At 37.8% G+C, this 22,104-nt stretch overlaps 1 protein-coding gene across 7 annotated transcripts in view; it reads left to right on the top strand.

Annotated features, from left to right (window-relative positions):
- The window catches only part of ADAM22 (ADAM metallopeptidase domain 22), a 235,337-nt gene extending 213,633 nt beyond the window's left edge, over positions 1-21,704 (top strand). The window contains exons 27-32 of one of the 7 annotated variants that reach the window (XM_018047061.1): positions 1,273-1,380; positions 3,769-3,869; positions 4,217-4,283; positions 6,500-6,610; positions 14,549-14,672; positions 19,012-21,704. In XM_018047061.1, coding sequence (XP_017902550.1) covers positions 1,273-1,380; positions 3,769-3,869; positions 4,217-4,283; positions 6,500-6,610; positions 14,549-14,672; positions 19,012-19,032 — 532 coding nt within the window. In that variant the 3' untranslated portion in view covers positions 19,033-21,704. Of the gene's footprint in view, positions 1-1,272; positions 1,468-3,768; positions 3,870-4,216; positions 4,284-6,499; positions 6,611-8,819; positions 8,907-14,548; positions 14,673-19,011 lie in introns of all 7 variants that reach the window. The other 6 variants (XM_018047060.1, XM_013963374.2, XM_018047063.1 and 3 more) reach the window with 6 other exon arrangements.

Genomic DNA, 22,104 nt, shown 5'->3' with positions numbered 1-22,104 from the left:
AACTTTGATTATTTTTATTTTTCAAAAAATTGATAGAGCATTTTACTGATAGGAGGCAAGACAGAAAATATGATTCCAGACAGTTAAAGATCTCTTCCATAAACAGATATATCATTTGTGTTATTAACAGTATAAATATAGGAATTACATGTCTTTTCTATAAAATTAATGTTTCATAATATACTGGGAAAAAATATTATATTTATGATCTGAAGTCACAAATATTTTGAAAGAATATGTATCAAAGAATTATATTAATCCTACATACAAATCTAATGAGAAATTTGATTTCCTTAAAGGGGAGGTAGATCACACAAGTTAATATAGGTGCTTTATGTCAGTTGTAAAATTTTATTAGCCATGCCTGTCTGGGGGGTCATGCACTGGCAAAAAATCAGATTCTATCTAAAGTTTTCTACCCTGTTCCCTTAGCAGAAATAATAAAAATATGTTCCAATCTCAGTTAATTCAGAATCAGAGCGAACGGAGTCGGTAATAGTGCAGACTGTGTAGATTTTCCCTTGTTGGAGATAAAGAATTGAGGTCATCCACCAGCCACCTATAAGTATCTTTCTATAGTGTCAACAAGAATTCCATTATTTTTCAACTCTTTCTTCCTTTTGCTAAATTATCTTCCTTTACGTATTCTAGCGTGCAGTTAATAGAATTACATTTTTGATTGACATTTGAATCTCTTTTGATTTCTTTATATTTCTGCTAAATGAATAGTGAGGCCCCAGATTGAATAGAGAATTCAAATAATTTATTTGGATTAAATTATAGAACAGTTTAGAAATCAATCAATTCTTTTAAGGCCAAATTAAGATCACATTTATAGTATTTAGAAATTACAAATAGTTTACACATCACAGTGAAAAAAAGGATACCTTATCTGGGCAAGGACTGTCTGTCTTGATATGTCTCCTTCAGCACCAGGGTTTTTTTTTTGTTTGTTTGTTTTTAAAGACAAAATGGCAATTAACATCTCTAAGAGTAATGAAGTTACAGTGAAAAACCTCATCGTTTCATATTTTTCCCCTGAAGCAAGGGTATATTAATCCAGATTGTAAAGACTTCAGTGATTGCATTTCTGACCTCTACAATTAGAATGACTTTAACTTGTCACATTTATTAATAATCTTACATGTTGTTATAGATTTGATTCATGTAGATCATTATCCCTACCTCTTTTTTCCTAAAATAATATTTGTATATGTCTGTGTTCATGTGTGTGTCTTGTTTTCTGACTTTGAAATGTTTATTATGCCTTAGACAGTTACCCCAGGGAGATTATGTAAAAAAGCCTGGAGATGGCGACTCTTTTTATAGCGACATTCCTCCTGGAGTCAGCACAAACTCAGCATCTAGTTCTAAGAAGAGGTCTGCTTTTCTGTCGCATTTTCAGATTTCTACCTGTTCCATCACACATTATTCCATTAGTCAGAACATTTCATTATTTTGCAGCAGGTTTGATTACTTCTTCCTTCTTTCTTGAATGTTAAAAATAGTATCCTTTGTTCTTTGATTACTCTACTTCAAAATGCCATATGCTCAGAACCAGTGGTTTAACAAATCAGGCCAGAAAACCAAACAAAAGAAAACTAAGCAAATAACAACCCTAAGTCTATATAGAAACTCCAGGGTTTTTCAATCTTGCTCTTCTACTGCTTCAGAAACTACACATAGTATTTTATTGTATTTTAAATGGTGAGCTTTATGTCATGTTTGGTAGTCAAAGAAAAAGGTTACTGTCACGCTTCAGTAAAAGCAGTTGTTAAAATAAATTGGTAATATAAATGCTGCATTGAATTTTTTTAATTTTAAATTTATCAAAGCTAAGCTTGCTGTGAAAAAACAATTGCTTCTCTGTGAATCATATATTTGAATATTATGATTTTGCCTTTCATTCCTGGAATGATTAATTCTAGACTTTATAATTTAGAGCTGGTTGCCAAATTAATTTAAGCATTTTTAATATTTAAGTTGTATAGCAGTCCAGATGGGGTTAATATATTATTTATATGTCTTAAACTTGAAGGCTGTATTCTGCTCTATGGTCTTACGGTATATAAGACCATTTAAAATTCTGCATGCTTTATAAATGCTTAATAAAATCAGCTGACAGAAGAAATAAATAGAATGTTTTAGGAAATGAGACCTTCATTCCCATTGAAAAAAACTTAAATATTCCTCTGGAAGATTTTCTTTAAAATTGTTGGTAGGGCTGTAATGTATACTTTGGGCACAGTAGTTCCTTTATAGACTGAAAGGGAAATTGCTAGTTTATTGAGAAGAAACATGATCTCTTCTGGAGTTCTAAATAGAGTAATCTGCAAAAATTCTGCAGTGGATCTCACTCTTTATAAACATCAGGAAAAAAAAATTGAAGGAATTAGTGAGATTTGGGAACTGCTGTGGAACTGTTCTCTGCATAAAGGATTGTTTTTACTCAGATAATATAGCTTGAATTTAAAAGTTAAATTATTAGTCTTTGCATAAGGAGTACAATTCTATAGGAGGATGTTCAAGCATTTTATTCTTTTAGTTCACTGGGTACTTTTTAGCTAAGAGAATAATCTTTTCTTAAAATCCTCACAGTATATATTTTCTTGATCAAATATTTAATTTTAAATCAAATCACATGGTAAATAAATGTAGAAATCAATAGATTCCAGGAGAATTTCTATTGTTCTTTTGTACAAAATAGGAGTTACTTTATACTTAGCAAATGATGGTAAAAAATCTAGGGAATTACATAATAATTGTTCTGAGTTCCATTTATTTTCATTCATCAGTAGAAGGTTCCTTTTAAAATAGATGTTTTTAGCGATTAACTGGAATGATATATGGAAAAGATTTAAATTACAGCACTATTTTCTAAAGTACTTCAAGAAGAGCTTAAAATATTGATTTGAATCTTTACCAGATTTTAGCAAAATCTCAATGGGTTTTGACTTTTAAACAGTTAAATATTGTACCAAATTATGTGATTCCTCCTAAGAATATGCAGATTGTCAAAATGCTTTTCTTATGTGGTTCAAGGTAGGTGTGTAAATTTTGCTTCTTGTAGACAATTCATTTAAAGATGGTAGGACACAAAGAGCAGAAGGGCTTAATGGTACATGGACTTTATGAGAGAAAGCTCCATGATAAACATCTGACTCAATTCAGTTATTGAATAGTTAACCAACAGTACCGCATTTGGGAGGGGCAGGGGTGCATATTAGTGGAGAAAAACGCCAATTCTCAGAAAATAATTTTATTGTTTAAGAAAACGTAAATATTAGGTTTTGATAAAGCTTAATCTTTGATAAAGGTTAACCAGGTTCAACTGAGCAATTCTTACTGAAATCTCTTGGAAGTCCATGTTCTCATAATACTTGAATGGAAGCCATTGCTTTACAATTAAGAAACATCTATGGTGGGACCCCATTATAACTCTTGCTGCATGGATTATGTAACTGAAATACATAGTGTATTTGCTCTGTGTGGTTCTTGGGAATGTAATTGGCTTGCACAGTATCCTGATCCTTTTCAATTACAAACTCTTGTAATGGGGTTCCATTGTATTTGACTTTTCTTAAATTGAATGTTGTGTAATTCTGCCTTCTTCATGAAGACTTTCATGTTTTCTTCATTCTTTCATTTCAGATTTTTTCTTTCTTGATTTATTTTAATGCTCAGTAATGCTTAGAAATGTTGCTTACTGATTTCAAAACATTCATTTGATTATATTTTTGAACAGTATATACACATTTTCAATTTCAGGTCAAATGGACTTTCTCATTCTTGGAGTGAAAGGATTCCAGACACAAAACATATTTCAGACATCTGTGAAAATGGACGACCTCGGAGTAACTCTTGGCAAGGTATAGGGCAGCATTCTGAACCCATCTGTCCACATAACCTTAATTCTATATTGTATGGTGCCTGGTTGTAAAGACTTGTTCTTTTTCATTAGTTCTTCAGCTCTTCTTCCAACAAAGAGGAGGACATTTCTTATGAGAGAATCTGGTTCTTTTTTCTTGGTTGGGAAATGATGGGATTTGGTAGCACCAGTGCACTGGGTATATGAGAAGGCTGCACAGTGCTCTGAAGTCCTTTGTTCTGGGCTGGTGCTGTTGTGAATTGCATTCACTTGAAATACAGTGTAATTAAACACACAGAAATTTTTTATTTTTAATATTCGAATCTAGCCATAAATCATCTTTTTCAGGTAACCTGGGAGGCAACAGAAAGAAAATCAGAGGCAAAAGATTTAGACCTCGGTCTAATTCAACTGAGTAAGTCTGAACCTCTAATGGAAAAAGACCCTGCAAGGTCTTGTGCAGTTAGTGTGAAATGTTAATTAACCTGATCATCAAAGAACTGTAAACCATGCCTCTGGGTCTTGGTTTTATCTTTTTAATCCTTTTATTTATTGATTTATTTATTTTGCTGTTTTAAAATTAACCATGGCTTTTCTCTTTTACATAGGCATCTCCGCAACTGTGCCCATACCAATACCCCCTGATAGTGGGGGGTCTCACCCTCGCTGCAGGCTTTGTCCTCCAGTAACCTGCCATTGTGGTGTTTTGGTTCCGTTTGAAGGGAATTTTGATAACATTCCTTTCTTCTCATCGCCCGGGGTCCAGCCATTTCAGAGGGGTCACCTTTCCTCTCCCCGATATTCACAAAGCCTAGAAGCATCAGGCGGAAGTTTCCACTGTACTAGAGCACGAGAGCTGCTCGCAGTGTGAAACCGCCGGTCCCAGGGCTTCATGGCCATCTAAGCATTCTCTCAGACTACTGGAATATGGGTCCCTTTAAAATTTTCCTTCTGAGGACATTTAAAAGGTTATTTCCCTAAACTTGCTCTTTAACGGAATCATTGTCACTGAATGCAACACTCTGTATTTAAAATGATAGCCATATTTTTTTTTAAGTCAGATGGGGTTAGCAGTTACATTTAGAGTCATTTATAATGAGGTAAACACCATACACTTTTCAAATTTGTCTCTCCACTTAAGAAAAATCAAGCAAAACCAAGCTTCTTGAAATCTTTATCTCCCATCATGGAATAAAACACATCCTTAGTTTTCTTCTGGACCTTGCCACCTGGTTTTAATTAACCATCCTTTTTGGACCTACCTAATTTTTTTTTTTTTTTTTTTTACTTATTTCTCACTGCAGTGTTAGTGATTATTCCCTGGATCTCTATTGCTTCTTCATGCCTTAATACTTAAAAAATCTGAATAGCAGATATTTGTTCACTGCCTGTCAGAAACTCATGTTAGCTTTTCCATCATATACCCTACCTTTTTCAGTCCAGGACAATAACATTGCCCTGAAATTTGGAGCTTCCTGCTGACGGTATTGTCTTGTAAGTGGCTTGTCAGTTTACTAGAGGATATGTTACCTTAGCAACAATAAATAGGTTCCAGTGATACCATTGCATGGTCCAGAATGGCATCATAGAACTCCATCACAAATAACTAATGTGTTAGAGTTTATCTTATACATTCCCAAAGCGCTTGGATGCTTTAGGGCTCATCATGGATAAACTCTTGGAATGTTTGATTTGTTTTGCATGAGGTCACCTTGTAAGAGCTTCTTAGCTTATCTCAGTTGCTCACAAGAGTACAGGTAAACTGCTGGATTGTTCTTTAGGACTTCCTTTGTGTAACTGTATAGTGCTTTAACAGTATTTCCTGTAACAAGGCTTTGAAAACTCCTAAGTGAACAACCACCAAATATCCAATATTGTATTAAAACTATAAGTTTAGGACCCAAGGAATACTTGGTGTTTAGTGACATTTTCTAGCAAATCACTTATTTTTCAAAAATTATTTATCACGCAACAAATATTATGATACTGTAGACAGCCCTTGAGAAATCTTGCCTGTGAGATAATTACTGCATTTAATAAGTCATCATAATGGAGTCATCATTATGAAGAAGTATTAAGGATGCTTTCAGATTTTTCAGACTTTCAGATTTGGTTACATGACCCATATAAGCTAAATGGAACCAAGTTTGTGAAGCTGACCACTTCTCACATTCTCATATACCTTATTGTACAGACACTAAGTTTTGTTTTATTTTTCTTAAAAGAAATCCTAACACATAGCATGTCAGGAATTATGTCAACAGTTTTTTTTTAAATACTTCCCATGTTTATTAAACAATTGCAATTGCATCTGATATAACAATATCATTTGTGTGATTTATAAGAGGAGCAGTATGACCACAAACATATCTTTTAAATTTTTTTTAGGTTAAGAGTTACTATCAGGTCCATTATTTCAACATTCCCTTTAGTATCTGATCATCCCAAAGGATGATGAAACATGAGTTCATTAAAGAAACTGCACCACAAATGCATACTGTGCTATAAAAAGTCCTTGTTTATTGTATTGTTCTTCCACTCAAAGCTTTTGCATCATCCTCACTGTTGTACATGATATAAAAACAAAAGGTTTTTGGCTTAGACTTTGTATTATATATTGTGTTTTTACAGGAGGGAGCCCCAAGCACCTGAGCCTGGGCACTCCCTCGCCCAGACAGTCCCATCCCAAGGCATAAGCTCAGGGGGCTCTGACAGCCCCCAGACAGGGAGTCTGGATCACAGGTCAGTCTCCACCTGCCCCTTCATTCTGGGCTGCCACTTAATCTCCCTCCAAGTCCCTTCCTTGGCTGAGAGCAGAGTCATTTGATCTCTGACTGACCCCCAACGTCTGCTCAGAGGTGCTCCTGGTCCAGCCAGTACCGGCTAATTTTCCTCTGCCTTTCCATTCTGGAGAACACAAAGGGCTCTCCTATCCTGTTGAATGCTTTTTTTTTTTTTTTTTTTTTTGCATGTTGCGCTACAAGCCAAGTCAAGCTACGTAGGCAGATGCATCTCAATGTGATGAAATCTCATCACTGTAGCCAGCATGACCTAGAGATTATTAGGAAGCCCACTGTGAAGACACTTTCATAGGCACATCCCCAGAGGGAATCTCGATTGAGAGCTCTCTTCAGTGACCTAGCGTGAAGTGATCACAGCTTTCTGAGATGCTCCCTGACATGGAGAGAAAGGCCTGACATATGCAAGTCAGGCCACATGGCTGTAGGTTTCTTGGAACAGCCATGGCTGTTCCTTGGAGCTTCTAAGATTGACAGTGAAAGGAACACATGTCTCCTCCTGGAAGTGGCCAACTGTCCGTGGGTGACTCAGTTTGCTGTGCGGCTATGTTTCACCCGGTAACAGCTGCATGGGCTTCTTCTACAGTTTTCCCCAGGCCAGAGCATTCACTGGCCTTTATGTGTGGCTGTAACTTGCTTTTTGACTTTTTTCTTTTTGTTCAGAGTCTTAGTAGAAATTTTTATGCAAGTTTTAATTGGCTATCTATGTCAAAAGCACAAGTTGGCAATGATTGTGGCTAAAGGCAAAAAGAAGTGTGAGTTGTGCCCAAGTCGGACACTATCTTAGCAAAAATGGTCTTGTAAGCATGAAAAGCAAGCAAGCCCTTCTCTCAGAAGGGAACTGACGATGTTATTTTGTAGTGTACATTGGTTATTACTAAAAAGGAAAGGGAAACTTGAGGGAAAGCACTATGGAAATATAATCTAATATTGTTTATATAACTGTGGAAATGTATCTTGATTTAAATGTATCTACAAAAAAATCCCAAAGACAAAAAACTAAATATGGAGGCAAGAAGCAAACTTTAACCACAAAAAAAGCAGTGTATTTTATAATTTCCCCTGGTTTGTTTTGAAATAACTTTAAACATTTTACTGAGCTTAAATCTTCATTGTCTGTGGTATCTCTGGAAGTTACCTTTTAAATGAGAAATCTCAGTGTAAAATTTCCAAATTCTTCTGTGACTGAATTTGTTGAATCTTTATGTATTTGACAAGGGCATATTCTAAGAGGGTGTGTTTTTGCTTGGCTTCCAGGGTTAAAAATCAAAAGAAACTCTGGAAAAAAATATAAAAACTCTTGCACTCATAATTTTACTGCCTTTAACATCTTCCTTTGTGCAGTAATTCTGATGGAGACTTTGTCAGATCCGTCAGGAAAATGTTAGCTAAGGTCATTATCCTCTGACAGTCACTCACAGATACTCAGAAGGCAGCTTCTGAGGCATTTCCTACTGGAAACATGAATGTGAAGTGCACAAAGGGGAGGAAGGATGGAATGGCAGCTGCACCTAAGTTACCAAACCCACCTCAAGATCATGGAGGCCTACTGGGTCCATACTGTGTGTTGGGGCTCCAGGATCAGAAGAGTGGGACCCTTTCTGCTCATTATAGAGCCAGCTGGATCACCTTTCTCCTAAACTCCAGCTTGGGATCTTCTCTCAGGAATGAGACAGAAGCCATGTAAAATCTTTCCTTTCATACTGGAAAGAGAGCTTGGCTTCTTTTAATTGTTCTTGGGATGTTATATTCTGAAACACCAGGTTGGAATTGCAGCCATCTGAGTATTGTCAGAAAGGCCCATTATCATTTGAAAGCCAAGGAGACAAATGAGTGGTGGACTGGAAAAAGCCTTCGGAGGTGGGGCAGCTGACATTACTCTGAAAGAGAGTTTCTGATTCACTTTGGGAAACCACTGGAAAGGCTTTCCCTGAAAGGGTGAATATATGCTAAAATGCCTTGAGCCTTCTTGTAGCTGAGTTAATTGTCATGTTGTACAGACTGCCTCATAATCACCCAGCATCCATCCTGGTTTATTTGCCATAGTCACTTGCATTTAGAGGGTGAAGAACATCCTTGCTAAGCTTGTGCTGTGTATTTTCAGATTTTCTATCTTGTTCTGCTTTCTTTGTTCCTTCCATTGCTTTCTGCAGGTATTTAAACCCATGGTTCAAAAGAGACTATAATGTAGCTAAGTGGGTAGAAGATGTGAATAAAAACACTGAAGGACCATACTTTAGGTATTTTATAAATTAATTTTATATCCTTTTCAAACTCTCCCAGCACATACAAATACTGTTGTGTGACTGGTTTTCTATCTTGTATCTCCCAATACAAGTTCCCATAGGTGGAAAAGGTTCTTGTTTATTTGCTGCCTTTTGACCTCTGTTTTTGGCTTCATGAGCAAGTCTAGTTCTTTTCTGAATGTTTCAAATGAACATATTTGAAAGGGTTGCCATTTAGTGCATGTCCCTATCACCATCTTCAGCTTTTTAGTAGCTTTCTCTTCATGTTATGCTATGTACTGTTCTATGGGCATGAAGCATACTTTCCACTAATAAAGAAGCACTATTAACCTGAACAATTTAATTTCTAGAACCTAGCAGTTTCATAATGCATTTTTCCTACTTACTGCCTTAAGAGTGCATAGTACATACAAAGACTCAAGGAAAAACATGAAACGGAACGAAATGAAATGTAGTGGAATTTTACTTTCAGTAAAAACAATTATTTGATGGAACTTGAAAATTATTGAGACACTGTTGACCACAAGAGAGAGTATGGAATGTGATGAGGCTTTGTTTGTTCAGTACAGCCATTTGCCACCAGAGAAAAGGTGTGCTGAGAAGGGTGTTAAGGATTCTCAAAAAAGCCTCTAAGGAATTTTTTATTCCAGTAAGAATGTTATTGTCTAACCCTTCAGGTAGAACCAAGAAAAAGGTCAGAAACACGATCTTGGTTCACAAAAAGCAGACAGAGTATTCCTCTATATTGAAAACTAGCAAATTTACTCAATTTACTGCAGCTCAGTTAACATTAGAGGTCAGCGAGAATTTCCAAGAGCTCCTAATGGCATTTTTTCTCTCTTTACAATATCAAACTGATTTCCTGGATGTAAACATATGCTTTAAATCTGACAACTTTGTGGACAACTAATGTAAAGAAGCAATATAGACTCAATTACTACCTCTTTGGAGCATAACTTCAACAGTTAGCTTTCAGATTCCTTATTGCCATGACTTGGATCAGCACTGATCAGATATCAAAATATGTATGTGTTTCCAACTCTCAGCACCCATACAAGGTGGACTTTCTCTTCCAGTGTACCATTTAGTTTAGACATATATAGTTTGAGAAAATGATTAGACCAACCTGCATTTTAATTTGATCCATACATTTGCATATAACTCAAGGAAAGCATAACCCTGCTTGCTCACAAAAATATCTCCTGCTTTTATACCCCATCTTCCCCCTTCTTCCCTGCCCCTCTGCTAATACCACTTTCCCACTGAACTTCATACACATACACTCACATTCAAACATCCCACCTCACCCGTAGCTCCCAAGATGGCCAGCGTCAGGAAGACAGGTAAGATGATTTTGAATGTTATCTGGAATCTTGGCTCACCTGCGGTCCTACTTCTCCTTTCTCTTTTCCTCAGGCTTGTGGGCAGATTATAACTTGTATCAGCCATGGAACCAAAACACAGTAATACAGTGACTTTGATCCCAGATGGGGTAGGGCTTACATGACCTAAATGGTCTTAGCATGTTTGTAACACTGATTTGTGAAATGGTACTCCGGAAGAGTTGATTCACCTCCCCTGGGTGAGCTGAGTAGTTTATGTGGCTCCCAGAGCAGAGTTCACATTTCTTAAAATCAGCACCCAGGTCTGCCCAGAAGCCACATGAGTAAATGCAATCTGGATGGGGGAATGCTTCAGCTTCCCCTGTTGCACGTGCAAAGCTGCAAGGGCAATGGTAGAGGGTTCCTTTATCTCCTCTCATGATGAGACGTTGGTCCCTACAGTGGATAGTCATATGAAGAATTCCGTATTAAATACATATGTATGTTTAAAGGCTAGATAAAATTTAGTGGAGGGTTATAAGTTAACTGTCATATGGGGGTTAATAAGGGTTATGCCTGTAAGACCTGAAAGTCAACACAGAATTTTTGTGGAAGTGGTAAATAATTGAGATGTTCCAGGGCTTGGAACATGTGATACTAACACAACAGAGTGAATTTCATCCACTGTCCGTCCACACCAAGCCTCACATAGGAGACCCAAAGGCTTATGCTTTGCCAACCCTATGCTTAAGCTCAGGTCTGCTTCGTCTGCCGCCAGGTCATTCATTCAGGATTACCTGCCAAAACCACCAATGAGGGCAAAGGTCACTTTATTAATCACCCATGTGGTGTGGGGTTTGTGGCATCCTTATCAAAATGCAGTGGGGACTCTGACTACAGCAAACTGGTCCAAAAGACAGTCCAGCACTGAAAAAAGAAAAGTGGTATCTATATAACTCTGAAGAGCAAAGCCTATGTAGGAAGATTTTGAGTAATCAGACTGCCTTGCTTGGGCTCCCTTACCCAGTTCTTATATGACAGTATTTGTTCAAATTATTGTCAGTATATATTCAGCTCATCACAAAGGAGCAGGTGGGGTCACAGTGAGCGCATTGTCTTTTCACAGCTAGATCCTGGGAGCAGTCCTGCTGGCGACAGTGCTTTACCCGCTCTTGGAAGGTTTCCTTGGTGTTGTGTATTATCCACTTGGTCACTCAGTTCATCCGTGGTTTGTTAGTTCTTTTCCATGATCTTGTGGAAATGTAATAACTCTGGAAAGAAACTAATGATAACAACTGTCATGTACTGGGTGCCTGCGTTGTTCCTTTATTTCTCGCTACATCATGAGCTGCAGGCGTTCTTGTTTCCTTTCTGTGTATAGAGAACACTGAGGCGGAAGAGTAACTCGAGGTGACCCAGCTAGTGTGTGTCAGAACCCGAATTACGAGCCTGGCTCTGGCTCCGAGGCCGTTCTTTTTCCATCATACTATTTCCATCTGTTCTTTTTCCATCATACTACTATGACATTTGCATATGAACACAGCCAGGTGAATTAAGGGGTGGGCATGTGCCCCACGTGTGTGTGACTGGTTTTTGCCTGTTCTGAGGGACAGAAGTGAACCAAGATTGGTCTTGTCTGTGGACAGAAGGCAAACCCAGAAGGTCTGATGTAGCCCCCAAATGCTCCACAATCCATCTGCACATGGACATACCTTCACTGTGTAATTCTCAATGGCACCCATTATGATTATGGGTTATTATGGTTTTAAAAAAGGCAGTAATGATAATGGTTAGCATTTGTCCAGAGTTTACTTTGTAAAGTGAATGAGCTGGGTCGGTGCTTGGTTTTCGGTGAAAGCCAGATTGGAACCACCAGTCAAGTAGCCAGGTTCAGAAAAGTGCCTGGAGGCGGTTTTGAAGAAACATTTTTCTTAGATATTTGTGAAAATTTTGAAGTTTGTTTTCATTTTCCCTAAACTAACTGACCTTACCTTGCTCTCTCCTCTTATTCCGACTCCTGCTCTGGTGCTCTGCATCCCCCAGGATAGTCCCCTGATGCTGTCACACACCACTCAATCCTGACCTGACGCCCCTCACCCCTGCTAAACTGGGCTGCGTGGCTTCTCTCGCTGTTAGGGTTCAAAGTGTCAGTTAAACTGGTGTGTTAATGTGAGAAGTACTAAATGTGTAATTTCTTTGAGGTTCTGGAGGATACCTCTTTGTTTTTAACTCATTGTTGGCTTTGGCCAGGGAGATATTTGAAAGGGAAGCTGGACTTCCAGCATCCTCATTGGAATGGCCCTGTGTGTATACAAAGCTGGTCACTTGGAACCATGACCAAGTGAATGGCTGGCATGACTTTGAAGCTATAAGCTAATACCTCATGCTATGGACACACATGCACACAGCAACATGTTAAAAAGATGACTGAGTTTGTATGATCCCCTAAAGTAAACGACATTTAGTTGTTTGTGTACCTGACTCTTTTCTGAACTTGGATGTCTTATCAGTAGTGATTAGGCTAAAAATCTGAACCCAGTTTAATATCCCTAATTTTAGAAGGATATATTTAAGTATTTAATACAAAAGTATATGCTCATTTTGAACATACTGAATTTGTTTCCTAAAGATCACAGTCCTATTTGAAATGTTTTCCTAAAATTGAAAAAAAAAACACATTAATTTCTGAGTTAGAAAAAGATACAGTAGTACATTGTTTTAATAATACTTTAGAGGATTTGAAGTATTTATAAATTCTTAGTTCCACCCATCTTCTCTTCAGTGGAGAGCTTTAATACAAGAGGCATCAAACAGTTGCAATATTCTGACAGTTCACATGAAGGACCATTTGGTCCTGGACATTTTCCAAAAGTAGAGGAAACAGTAGGAATTACAGATTAAAAGTAAACTGAGTCATTCTTGATTCTTAAAATTGAATCAAATCTCAGGATTTGTAGGAAAAATTATTTTCAAACCTTAACTTGAATTCAGTGTCCATAAAATAGAAACTGACTTGAAAACTACAGCAAAACCAGAGCAAAGAATAATCTGTGGATAGGAATCAAAATTTAGAATCAGGGAGGAAAAGATATCTTTATTTGGTGCAGGCAGTACAGTCAAGCGGAGAAGGCAATGGCACCCCACTCCAGTACTCTTGCCTGGAAAATCCCATGGACAGAGGAGCCTGGTAGGCTGCAGTCCACAGGGTCACAAAGAGTCGGACACAACTGAGAGACTTAACTGAACTGAAATTAACTGAACATTTGTGAAATGGGTGGCTACTGCTAAATGATCATGCCTGTTTTTCATTGACACAGTATAAGTTGAGGTTCTTCACTTTCAGTTTGTTTTATTTTTTTTTTTCACTTTAAAGACAAGATAGCTGATATGGGTTTTCCAGTGTGCTTTGCTTAGTCACGGATATTACCACTGTACATGCTGAATAAAACAAGAGCAGTATAATACACCAAGAGCTCATGCACATTTTTCATAGGGAATATCTCCGTGATGAGAACACATGTTCCAAATAAGAGTTTCTGTTGTTGTGTTTCAAAAATTCCAGTCATTAAAGTGTTGCCACCTTCTGGACATGACAAGTATGCCCTACATGAGTTATCAAGATCTGTGTCCATGGCTTAGAATCCTTCCCTATATAGCTATGATGATTAGGGACTAATCAGACCATCTTTTATGTTCTCATCAGACTCTTTGTTTGGCTGGAACTCTGCACTCCTTACCGCTTGCATGTTTACTAATTTGTTGTTAAAACCTTTGTATCTGCCTTTGTTCTGTCACAACTAACACACTGGCCTCTGAATGCATGAGTTTTGTAGAAACTGGTGTGTGACTTAGTAACTAATAAATGTATCAATTGCATCATATTTTAAGATCTTAAAAATACAATTGGAATTACTGTACTAAAATTTTTTTACATTAAGTCATAAAATAAGACAGACTCTTAATATGTTGTACTTTATTTACCATTATGAGCTCTTAGAATATTTTTAATCTCTCATTCACTTTAACTTTTTAAAACTGTTTTAAAAAAAACCCTCATTATTTGCTTTCTAGCTGAAAAGTATGATTCTGTGTACTAAGATTTAAACAATCCATTGCAATTGTGAAATTAGGAAGACAAACACTAGCTAGCATTCCAGTGTTGTGAATGACAGAGTATGTCCCGGTAGTTAAATCTTTGCACTAGTGGCCTATGAAAGTAGATATCAGAGGGTTCTTTCTGAACCCACTTTTCAGAATTTGAAAAGATTTTAGGCAATTACATAATATGTATCTCATGTGTTCTCAACGTCTCAGGACTTTATCTCCTGCCAAGTCTCCTTCTTCGTCAACCGGGTCTATTGCTTCCAGCAGAAAATACCCTTATCCAATGCCTCCCCTTCCTGATGAGGAGAAGAAAGTGAACCGACAAAGTGCCAGGGTATGTGAGAGCTTCTTCCATCCGTATATTAACATCCTCAGTCATTATCATTTATTTGTGAGTCGATGTTTTAAAAGAGAGAGCCATTTTCTCTTTTGTTTGTAAGAACATGAAAAACACTGAGTTTGAAAAAGTAGATGATTCTTGGGGCTTTTGGGCCCAAGTTTGTTTAATTACTGATGAATTTAGAAGTATTGGGCATGTATTAATCATTTACTTCTTTTCATCTATGTCTTTTGTTATTCACCAAAGTTAATATATTACAATCTGGAATAGATAAAACAGAGACTATATTTTGTTTTATCAATTTTTTCATACACCTGGAAATTTCTAGAAATTAAGTAAACCAACCTTATGTCCATGCACAGATTGCTTATTCAGACTTCTCACTGGCAAATAACACCCAATAGGATTTAAGGACTAGGAACCCATAACAGGAAATCAGATCAGTGTCTTGGGAATGGAGGTGGAATTTAGATGCAAGGAAGGGAGCCTTGAAAATCTGTAAGATTAAGAGTATAACAAAGTATAGTGAAATTTAGCAAACTTTTATTTAAAAAAATTAAAAACATATTTGGAGATTACTATTTTTATAAAAATATGATTCACCAGAAGTTTCATAGAAATACTAAGTCCTCTTAGTCTCACAACATTCCCAAGAACACTTCCATTGTGCAAAATGTGAGATATAGTTGAGTTTAGAGAGGCAGACCAGCCCTCAGAGACTAATGTGAAAGAAATAACTAAAGAATAATAACCTTTATTGAGGTACAGGCCCTGTTGTGATTAGTTGTGTTGTAACTTTGATCTTCTCAGAAATAATTTTGCAAAAAAATAAAATGAAGCTTTAAAAGCCTGGACAGATTTATCTGATAGTGGGTCCCAGGTTCTTAGCCTTTTTGGTTTTGAAAGATATTTCAGAGCTTCTTAGATTCTTAACTTAAATTACAGGGTTCAAGGTAAACATGGATCATTTGAATTTTAACTTGATCAACTCAGAATCAGTAAGAAAATGTAACTTGTTAAGAAGTGATTCAGTTCAGTTCAGTTCAGTTCAGTCGCTCAGTTGTGTCCGACTCTGCGACCCCATGAATTGCAGCACACCAGGCCTCCCTGTCCATCACCAACTCCCGGAGTTCACTCAGACTTACGTCCATTGAGTCAGTGATGCCATCCAGCCATCTCATCCTCCGTCGTCCCCTTCTCCTCCTGCCTTCAATCCCTCCCAGCATCAGAGTCTTTTCCAATGAGTCAACTCTTCACATGAGGTGGCCGAAGTACTGGAGTTGCAGCTTTAGCATCATTCCTTCCAAAGAAATCCCAGGGTTGATCTCCTTCAGAATGGACTGGTTGGATCTCCCTGCAGTCCAAGGGACTCTCAAGAGTCTTCTCCAACACCACAGTTCAAAAGCACCAATTCTTCGGCGCTCAGCCTTCTTCACAGTCCAACTCTCACATCCATACATGACTACTGGAAAAACCATAGCCTTGACTAGACAGACCTTTGTTGGCAAAGTAATGTCTCTGCTTTTGAATATGCTATCTAGGTTGGTCATAACTTTTCTTCCAAGGAGTAAGCGTCTTTTAATTTCATGGCTGCAGTCACCATCTGCAGTGAGTTTGGAGCCCCCCAAAATAAAGTCTAACACTGTTTCTACTGTTTCCCCATCTATTTCCCATGAAGTGATGGGACCAGATGCCACGATCTTCGTTTTCTGAATGCTGAGCTCTAAGCCAACTTTTTCACTCTCCACTTTCACTTTCATCAAGAGGCTTTTTAGTTCCTCTTCACTTTCTGCCATAAGGATGGTGTCATCTGCATATCTGAGGTTACTGATATTTCTCCCGACAGTCTTGATTCTAGCTTGTGCTTCTTCCAGCCCAGCGTTTCTCATGATGTATTCTGCATATAAGTTAAATAAGCAGGGTGACAATATACAGCCTTGACATACTTCTTTTCCTATTTGGAACCAGTCTGTTGTTCCATGTCCAGTTCTAACTGTTGCTTCCTGACCTGCATATAGGTTTCTCAAGAGGCAGGTCAGGTGGTCTGGTATTCCCATCTCTTTCAGAATTTTCCAGTTTATTGTGATCCACATGACTTTAAAAACCATCAATGGTGTTTTACTCACCATACATAAAATTACCTACATATGTTAAGATAGGAAATGGTAAAAGATAGAAAGAAAAAAGATAACTCAGATTCTCATCACTCAGCTTTCTGTCCCTAAAAATAAAAAAAAAAGTTGTGAGTAGGCATCCAGTTGTTGGTGACCTAAGTATGTGGTAATGAAACCTTAGGTGGTGTCATTCCTTCCCTCCTCAGGGAACTGTTGAAGTAGAACACCCCACATTTTCTCCCTGATAAACTGTCTGCATCGTTGTTTCTTTTGTCTAGCTGGGGTATTCACTCACCTGTTGTCATGCTAGGGTGTGGGTTTTTGAGGATGTTCCCATATGAGAGCCCATGGAAATGACATCCCCACTCACAAGAAATGGCTGGCCCATGGCCTTATCTCCAGGCTGAACAGGGTGGCTGTGAAGAATGTAGCCTTGGGGACATTGTGTGAAAGGTCTGCTTGGTTCCATCCACTGTGGAATGGTCACATGACCATGTAGCAGATCCCTACAGTATAGGCAACCCCTGTCTCTGGGATGTCTTCGTGGGCTGTGGACAATGTAACAAGCAGTTCTGTCTGTCATCAACCCCTCTGTTACAGCCATCCAGATATAGCCAAGGTCATGCCTATTTCTCAAAGTGATGGCTTGGCAGTTCTTTGCTCCTCTTTCCTCACTGGATTAATCGTGGCCTTCAGGTTTTCCCAGTGTCATTCCTTGGCTCTTCTCTTCTTTATGTGAGCTGTAACTCAATATTTAATCTTTTTAACCATTTGTGAAGAAACTGGGCTCACTGAAGCTGAAGTCTGAACTCTTTTCTACTTTGCACCATCGTCTGGGCATCAGATGATGAGATCTTCTCTCCCTCAGATGCCGTGCAGACCTCCTGGCTAACTATTCATTATAACTTGTCTCCATCAACAGGTGTCATCCATAGCAGAGATCCTCACAGTTGGGAGATTTGGTGTCTTTTTTTTTTTAATGAAAAGGACATATAAAGCACACCTAAAACAGATAACAGAATATTTCCATCAAGAGTCAGGAGAACATATCAGAAAATCTGTAGAGAAACGCCCACTTAGTTCCTGAGCTATTTCTCCTTCTCCCTGACTCAGAAACCCATTAGGTATCCTACTATGATATGCCCCAGATCTCCTGTAAAAATGGAATTTGGATGGAAATTGGATGCAGCTGATGTCACTCTGATCTCAGCTTTCTTTATTCATGTCCATAATAATTATACCCAGATCATATTGCCTGGAAACATATTTTATTAGTTTGATTTCTTTTTTCTTTTTTTAAAATTGGTCTTCCTTCTCTAGTGAACTGAATGGCACTTCTCTTTGATCACACCAAGCTTGTTTTCAGTCCATTAAGGCAATTACTGAACATTTTAGAAATTAGATATGAATAGGGCTGCTGTAAAGAAATGGTGGCAGAGGCCAGGAGAGGGAAGAGATGAGGGAATTAGGGAACTGACATCCTGCCCTGGATGCATTGTTCTACTCTGATGTGTCAGCTCCCGAGAGCGGCTACTGTTCAGGGGATAGCAATGGATTTGGAGCATGTATAGCTGACCACAGGCCTAGAGAAATGATTTTTAAGTGGGCAGTGGTGGTACTAATGGGCTCACACTTTTCTAAGGCCAATAGTTTTCAGCTTTGAACAGAATTGTCTAAAAGACTTTTAAAAATATGCTGATGCCTGAGTTTCACCCAGAGTGATTTCGATTTAGTTGATATGGTGTGCTGGCTAGGCTATGGAATTTTCTAAATGTCCTCAGATGAATGAAATGTACAGCAGGGTTGAGAACTACTATTCTAGATGACTGTATTAGAATCTTGGGGAAAACAAGGGTATGTGTAATTTTAAAAAATAATATTTTAAATTATTCCTTTTATACCTTTATACCTTTTGTACCTTTTATTCCTTTAATACCATATTTAATTTATTTGTAATTTCAAGTAATCGTAAATGAGGCTGTGAGGGTTTTTTTATTATTATTATTATTAAAAGGGGGCCATTGTTAGAAAGGTTGAGCCTCAGGCTTAGAGGAAAGAGAGAGCTAAAAATTAGATTGTTTATTTTATGTATCGATAAGACTTCACACCCACAATCACATCAGCACAGATGGAATCACTGAACCTTTTTCATCATTGTGGCTCAGAATGCATCTGTTTCTTGCTTTCACAATGTGAAGTTTTGCTTTTCTCTGTTGCAGCTATGGGAGACATCCATTTAAGATCAGCTGTTTACATGTGATACATCGAAACTGTTTACTTCAACTTTTATACAAACCCAGCCTCATGGAATCACTGCAAATCTATCTGCTCTTCAGACAATTCGAAAACATCTCTGAGAAGCAACAGAGGAGAGGAAGCCAAGCTTCACATCTGGATACCATTTTCTTTTTGTCATTGGCTTAGGATTTAACTGAACCATGAAAAGGACTACTGAAATGTTACACTATAACATGGAACAACAAAGGTACTGGTATGTTAATGGATAATCCGCATGACAGATATATGTAGAAATATCACTAAAATTAACTCACATGACCCAAATGTAGCAAGTTACTAAGGGACAATAGTGGATTCAGAACTTGACATTCTGAAGCGCATCCTCATTGTAGAAAGTCAGCAATGCTATGTGCATGAAGCTTCTGTTTATTGTTTTCGACATTTAAGGAAACAACATCCCATAATAGAAACTAGCATGCAGGGCTAAGGCATATAGGATTTCTTCTGCAGGACTTTAAAGCTTGAGAGGCCAATATCCCATATGCTAACTGTAAACATGTATTTTTCTTTTTTCTTTTTTTACTTTTCATATTTATATCAGCATACAAGGACAATTGTACATATGTGAACATTTTAAAATTTAAAAACAAGCACCTGTTACACACAAGTGTATTTTGCCAAATGCCTAAAAACAGTCAGTCACAGTCACGTCATTGTCATCCATCAACTGTTCTTTGAAGATTATAATCGGACGATGTTGTAAATATCGTGATCAGGGCTGTATGTGTGTCTCCCCTTAATTGATGTTTGTCCAAACCATGTGCTAGCCTTTTAAAGTGTGCACAGTCTGGAGGTAGTTTTATTGAACAAGTAAACAAAATGTCCAACCAAACTTAGGGCCTCCACAGCTTGCTTCCTGCCTCCAGGCGCTCTACTGCCTGTTGGCTGGCTCCTGGGGATCCTCCAGCAGGTCCATCTTTCTGGGGGCTACAGTGCCTGCCTCAGCAGCTGTTCTTTTTCGGTACCAGAGCACATCTGCTAGTCTCACCCCAGGGGTGAGCCCCACAGCAGGGTGTCCTGCTGAGATCAAAGTGCACCAAAGACACAGGAGACCACGGCTGCTGATGCGTTAGTAACTCCCACCTTGCCAATACTCCAACCCTTTGTGGCCTAAACTTTTGTTCTTTAAAAAAACTTTTTAGCCACCCTTATCTGTGATGTGAATGACTTGTTTTAAAAAAAACAACTTTTACACAGTTTATTAAAGGTATTTATCATCAGTGGGATGTGAGTCCCAACAAGTCATTCTGCACTGATTTGTAAATAAGACATGGAAGGTTCTATGAGGTGGGCTGGGAAGCCTCAACAGACTACAGAGGGGTCAAAGAAACCTAAAGCCACAGAAGTGAGCAACTGTGAAGTTACCCAAACAGCTGGCACGGGGAAGAATCTGATGTCCTGAACTCTCTATTTTTTTTTTTAAATCCATAGAAAAGTGAGAAATCTATGTTAAATCCCCTCTTTGAAACCAAAGTTCCATAGCTATCATCATGCAGCTGTATCATTCTTAAAGAAAACTTCTCTCCAGAGGCTAACTTAGTGAGCTCAGCAATGGATGGGATCAATCAAATGCTTCAATGGGAAGAGTACTTCTGAATTTCCTTATTTCTCTTTCCTTTTTCTTGAGAGGAATGGAATCTGCAGACAAGATTTCAGACATATCCTGTAAGTTTGATCTCTCCCAGTAGTGTTCGAGAATAAAACCCATTTCATCTCTTAAGTATAATCATCTTGGAGTCCCAAACTGAAGAGCCCCATTAGAAGGCAGCATTTTCTCCTCTATCTGTTTATGTCTTCTATAATGGACCTCTCTTCTGAAAGTCTTTGAAAACATTTGTAAAGCAATTTAATTATCCCAAATGATACCGTATAAGCAGCATTTTTCATGACAGGAAGGGATGTGATTGTCGAGACCACAATAAAATGATCCATCAGACTCAAGTTTGAGTGGGTGTTGGGTGATGTTGCCACATGGCTCAAACTAAGGACAGGAGGGCAGACAGATTTAAAGATGTAGCAAATAAAGTGGCTTTTGACCAAGATCACTTTAATGTGCACTGAATGTTTTCTGGTACTGAGTGTATAAAAGCTAATGTTAGAAGTTTTATTTTGACTATAAAAGAGTTTATAGATTTGAATGTAAGGTACCTCATGTAAATATGCTTCCTAGTTATGGTTACACATCCCTCATTTGAAAGAATCCACAAATGATTAGCCATGTAGTCAATGAATCCCCTTTACCTTTCTCTCTCTTTCCTCATTTTCTCAATTTATTTTTACATGAAGATTATTATTTCAAGTAAAAATCATTATTTGTGCCTTTGGGAGACATGGTTGCTCTAGAGGTATACAGTTTATAGTCATCTTCCTCGATAATAACCTTCATATGGAACTGAATGAGAAGTGTTTCATTTGCAGAGAGACTATGATTTTATAGTACTTTTAATGTTTTATTCTAGATTCTACTCAATCTAGGAATGTATAAACATCCTTAGAGCCATTTGCAGTGTTCTTTGACACATATATAATTTCAGTGGTGAGTAGAGAGAATTCCCTATATGTGTACTCATGGTTGGCATTCTAGATGTATTAAATCTAAATATTTATGACTGTTCCTCCACTGAGACAAAGAGAATGGAGCCATGGCAGTAAACACAAGCACAGCATTCTTCTTTTTTTTAGTATCTATTTTAGAGAGGAACTTTGAGGCCACATAGCAGTTTGCATCATGAAACTAATGTTTATACCCCTCACTCAACTATAGGACCATTATGAAAAGCAGAGAAAAGCAAATTTTGGCCTTTGTGTCCCATTGTATGCCTTTTCCCTCTCTTTCTAAAGTTTGGTGCATAGATAAGACTTCAGATCGGACAACTTTGCAGCCTGAGATTTTCAATCTATCCATAGTCATTACAGTGTAATATACTCTGATTTAAAGCAACACATGGTTCTCCACTAAGAGTGTGAACAGAGGTATGGTATCACGGAGCCCTGAAGGAACCGTGTTCAGCCAC

The sequence above is a fragment of the Capra hircus genome, chromosome 4, assembly GCF_001704415.2.
Source record: "Capra hircus breed San Clemente chromosome 4, ASM170441v1, whole genome shotgun sequence".
Lineage (NCBI taxonomy): Eukaryota > Metazoa > Chordata > Mammalia > Artiodactyla > Bovidae > Capra > Capra hircus.
The sequence above is the reverse complement of the archived record's forward strand: the minus strand, read 5'-3'. Positions and strand labels throughout refer to the sequence as shown.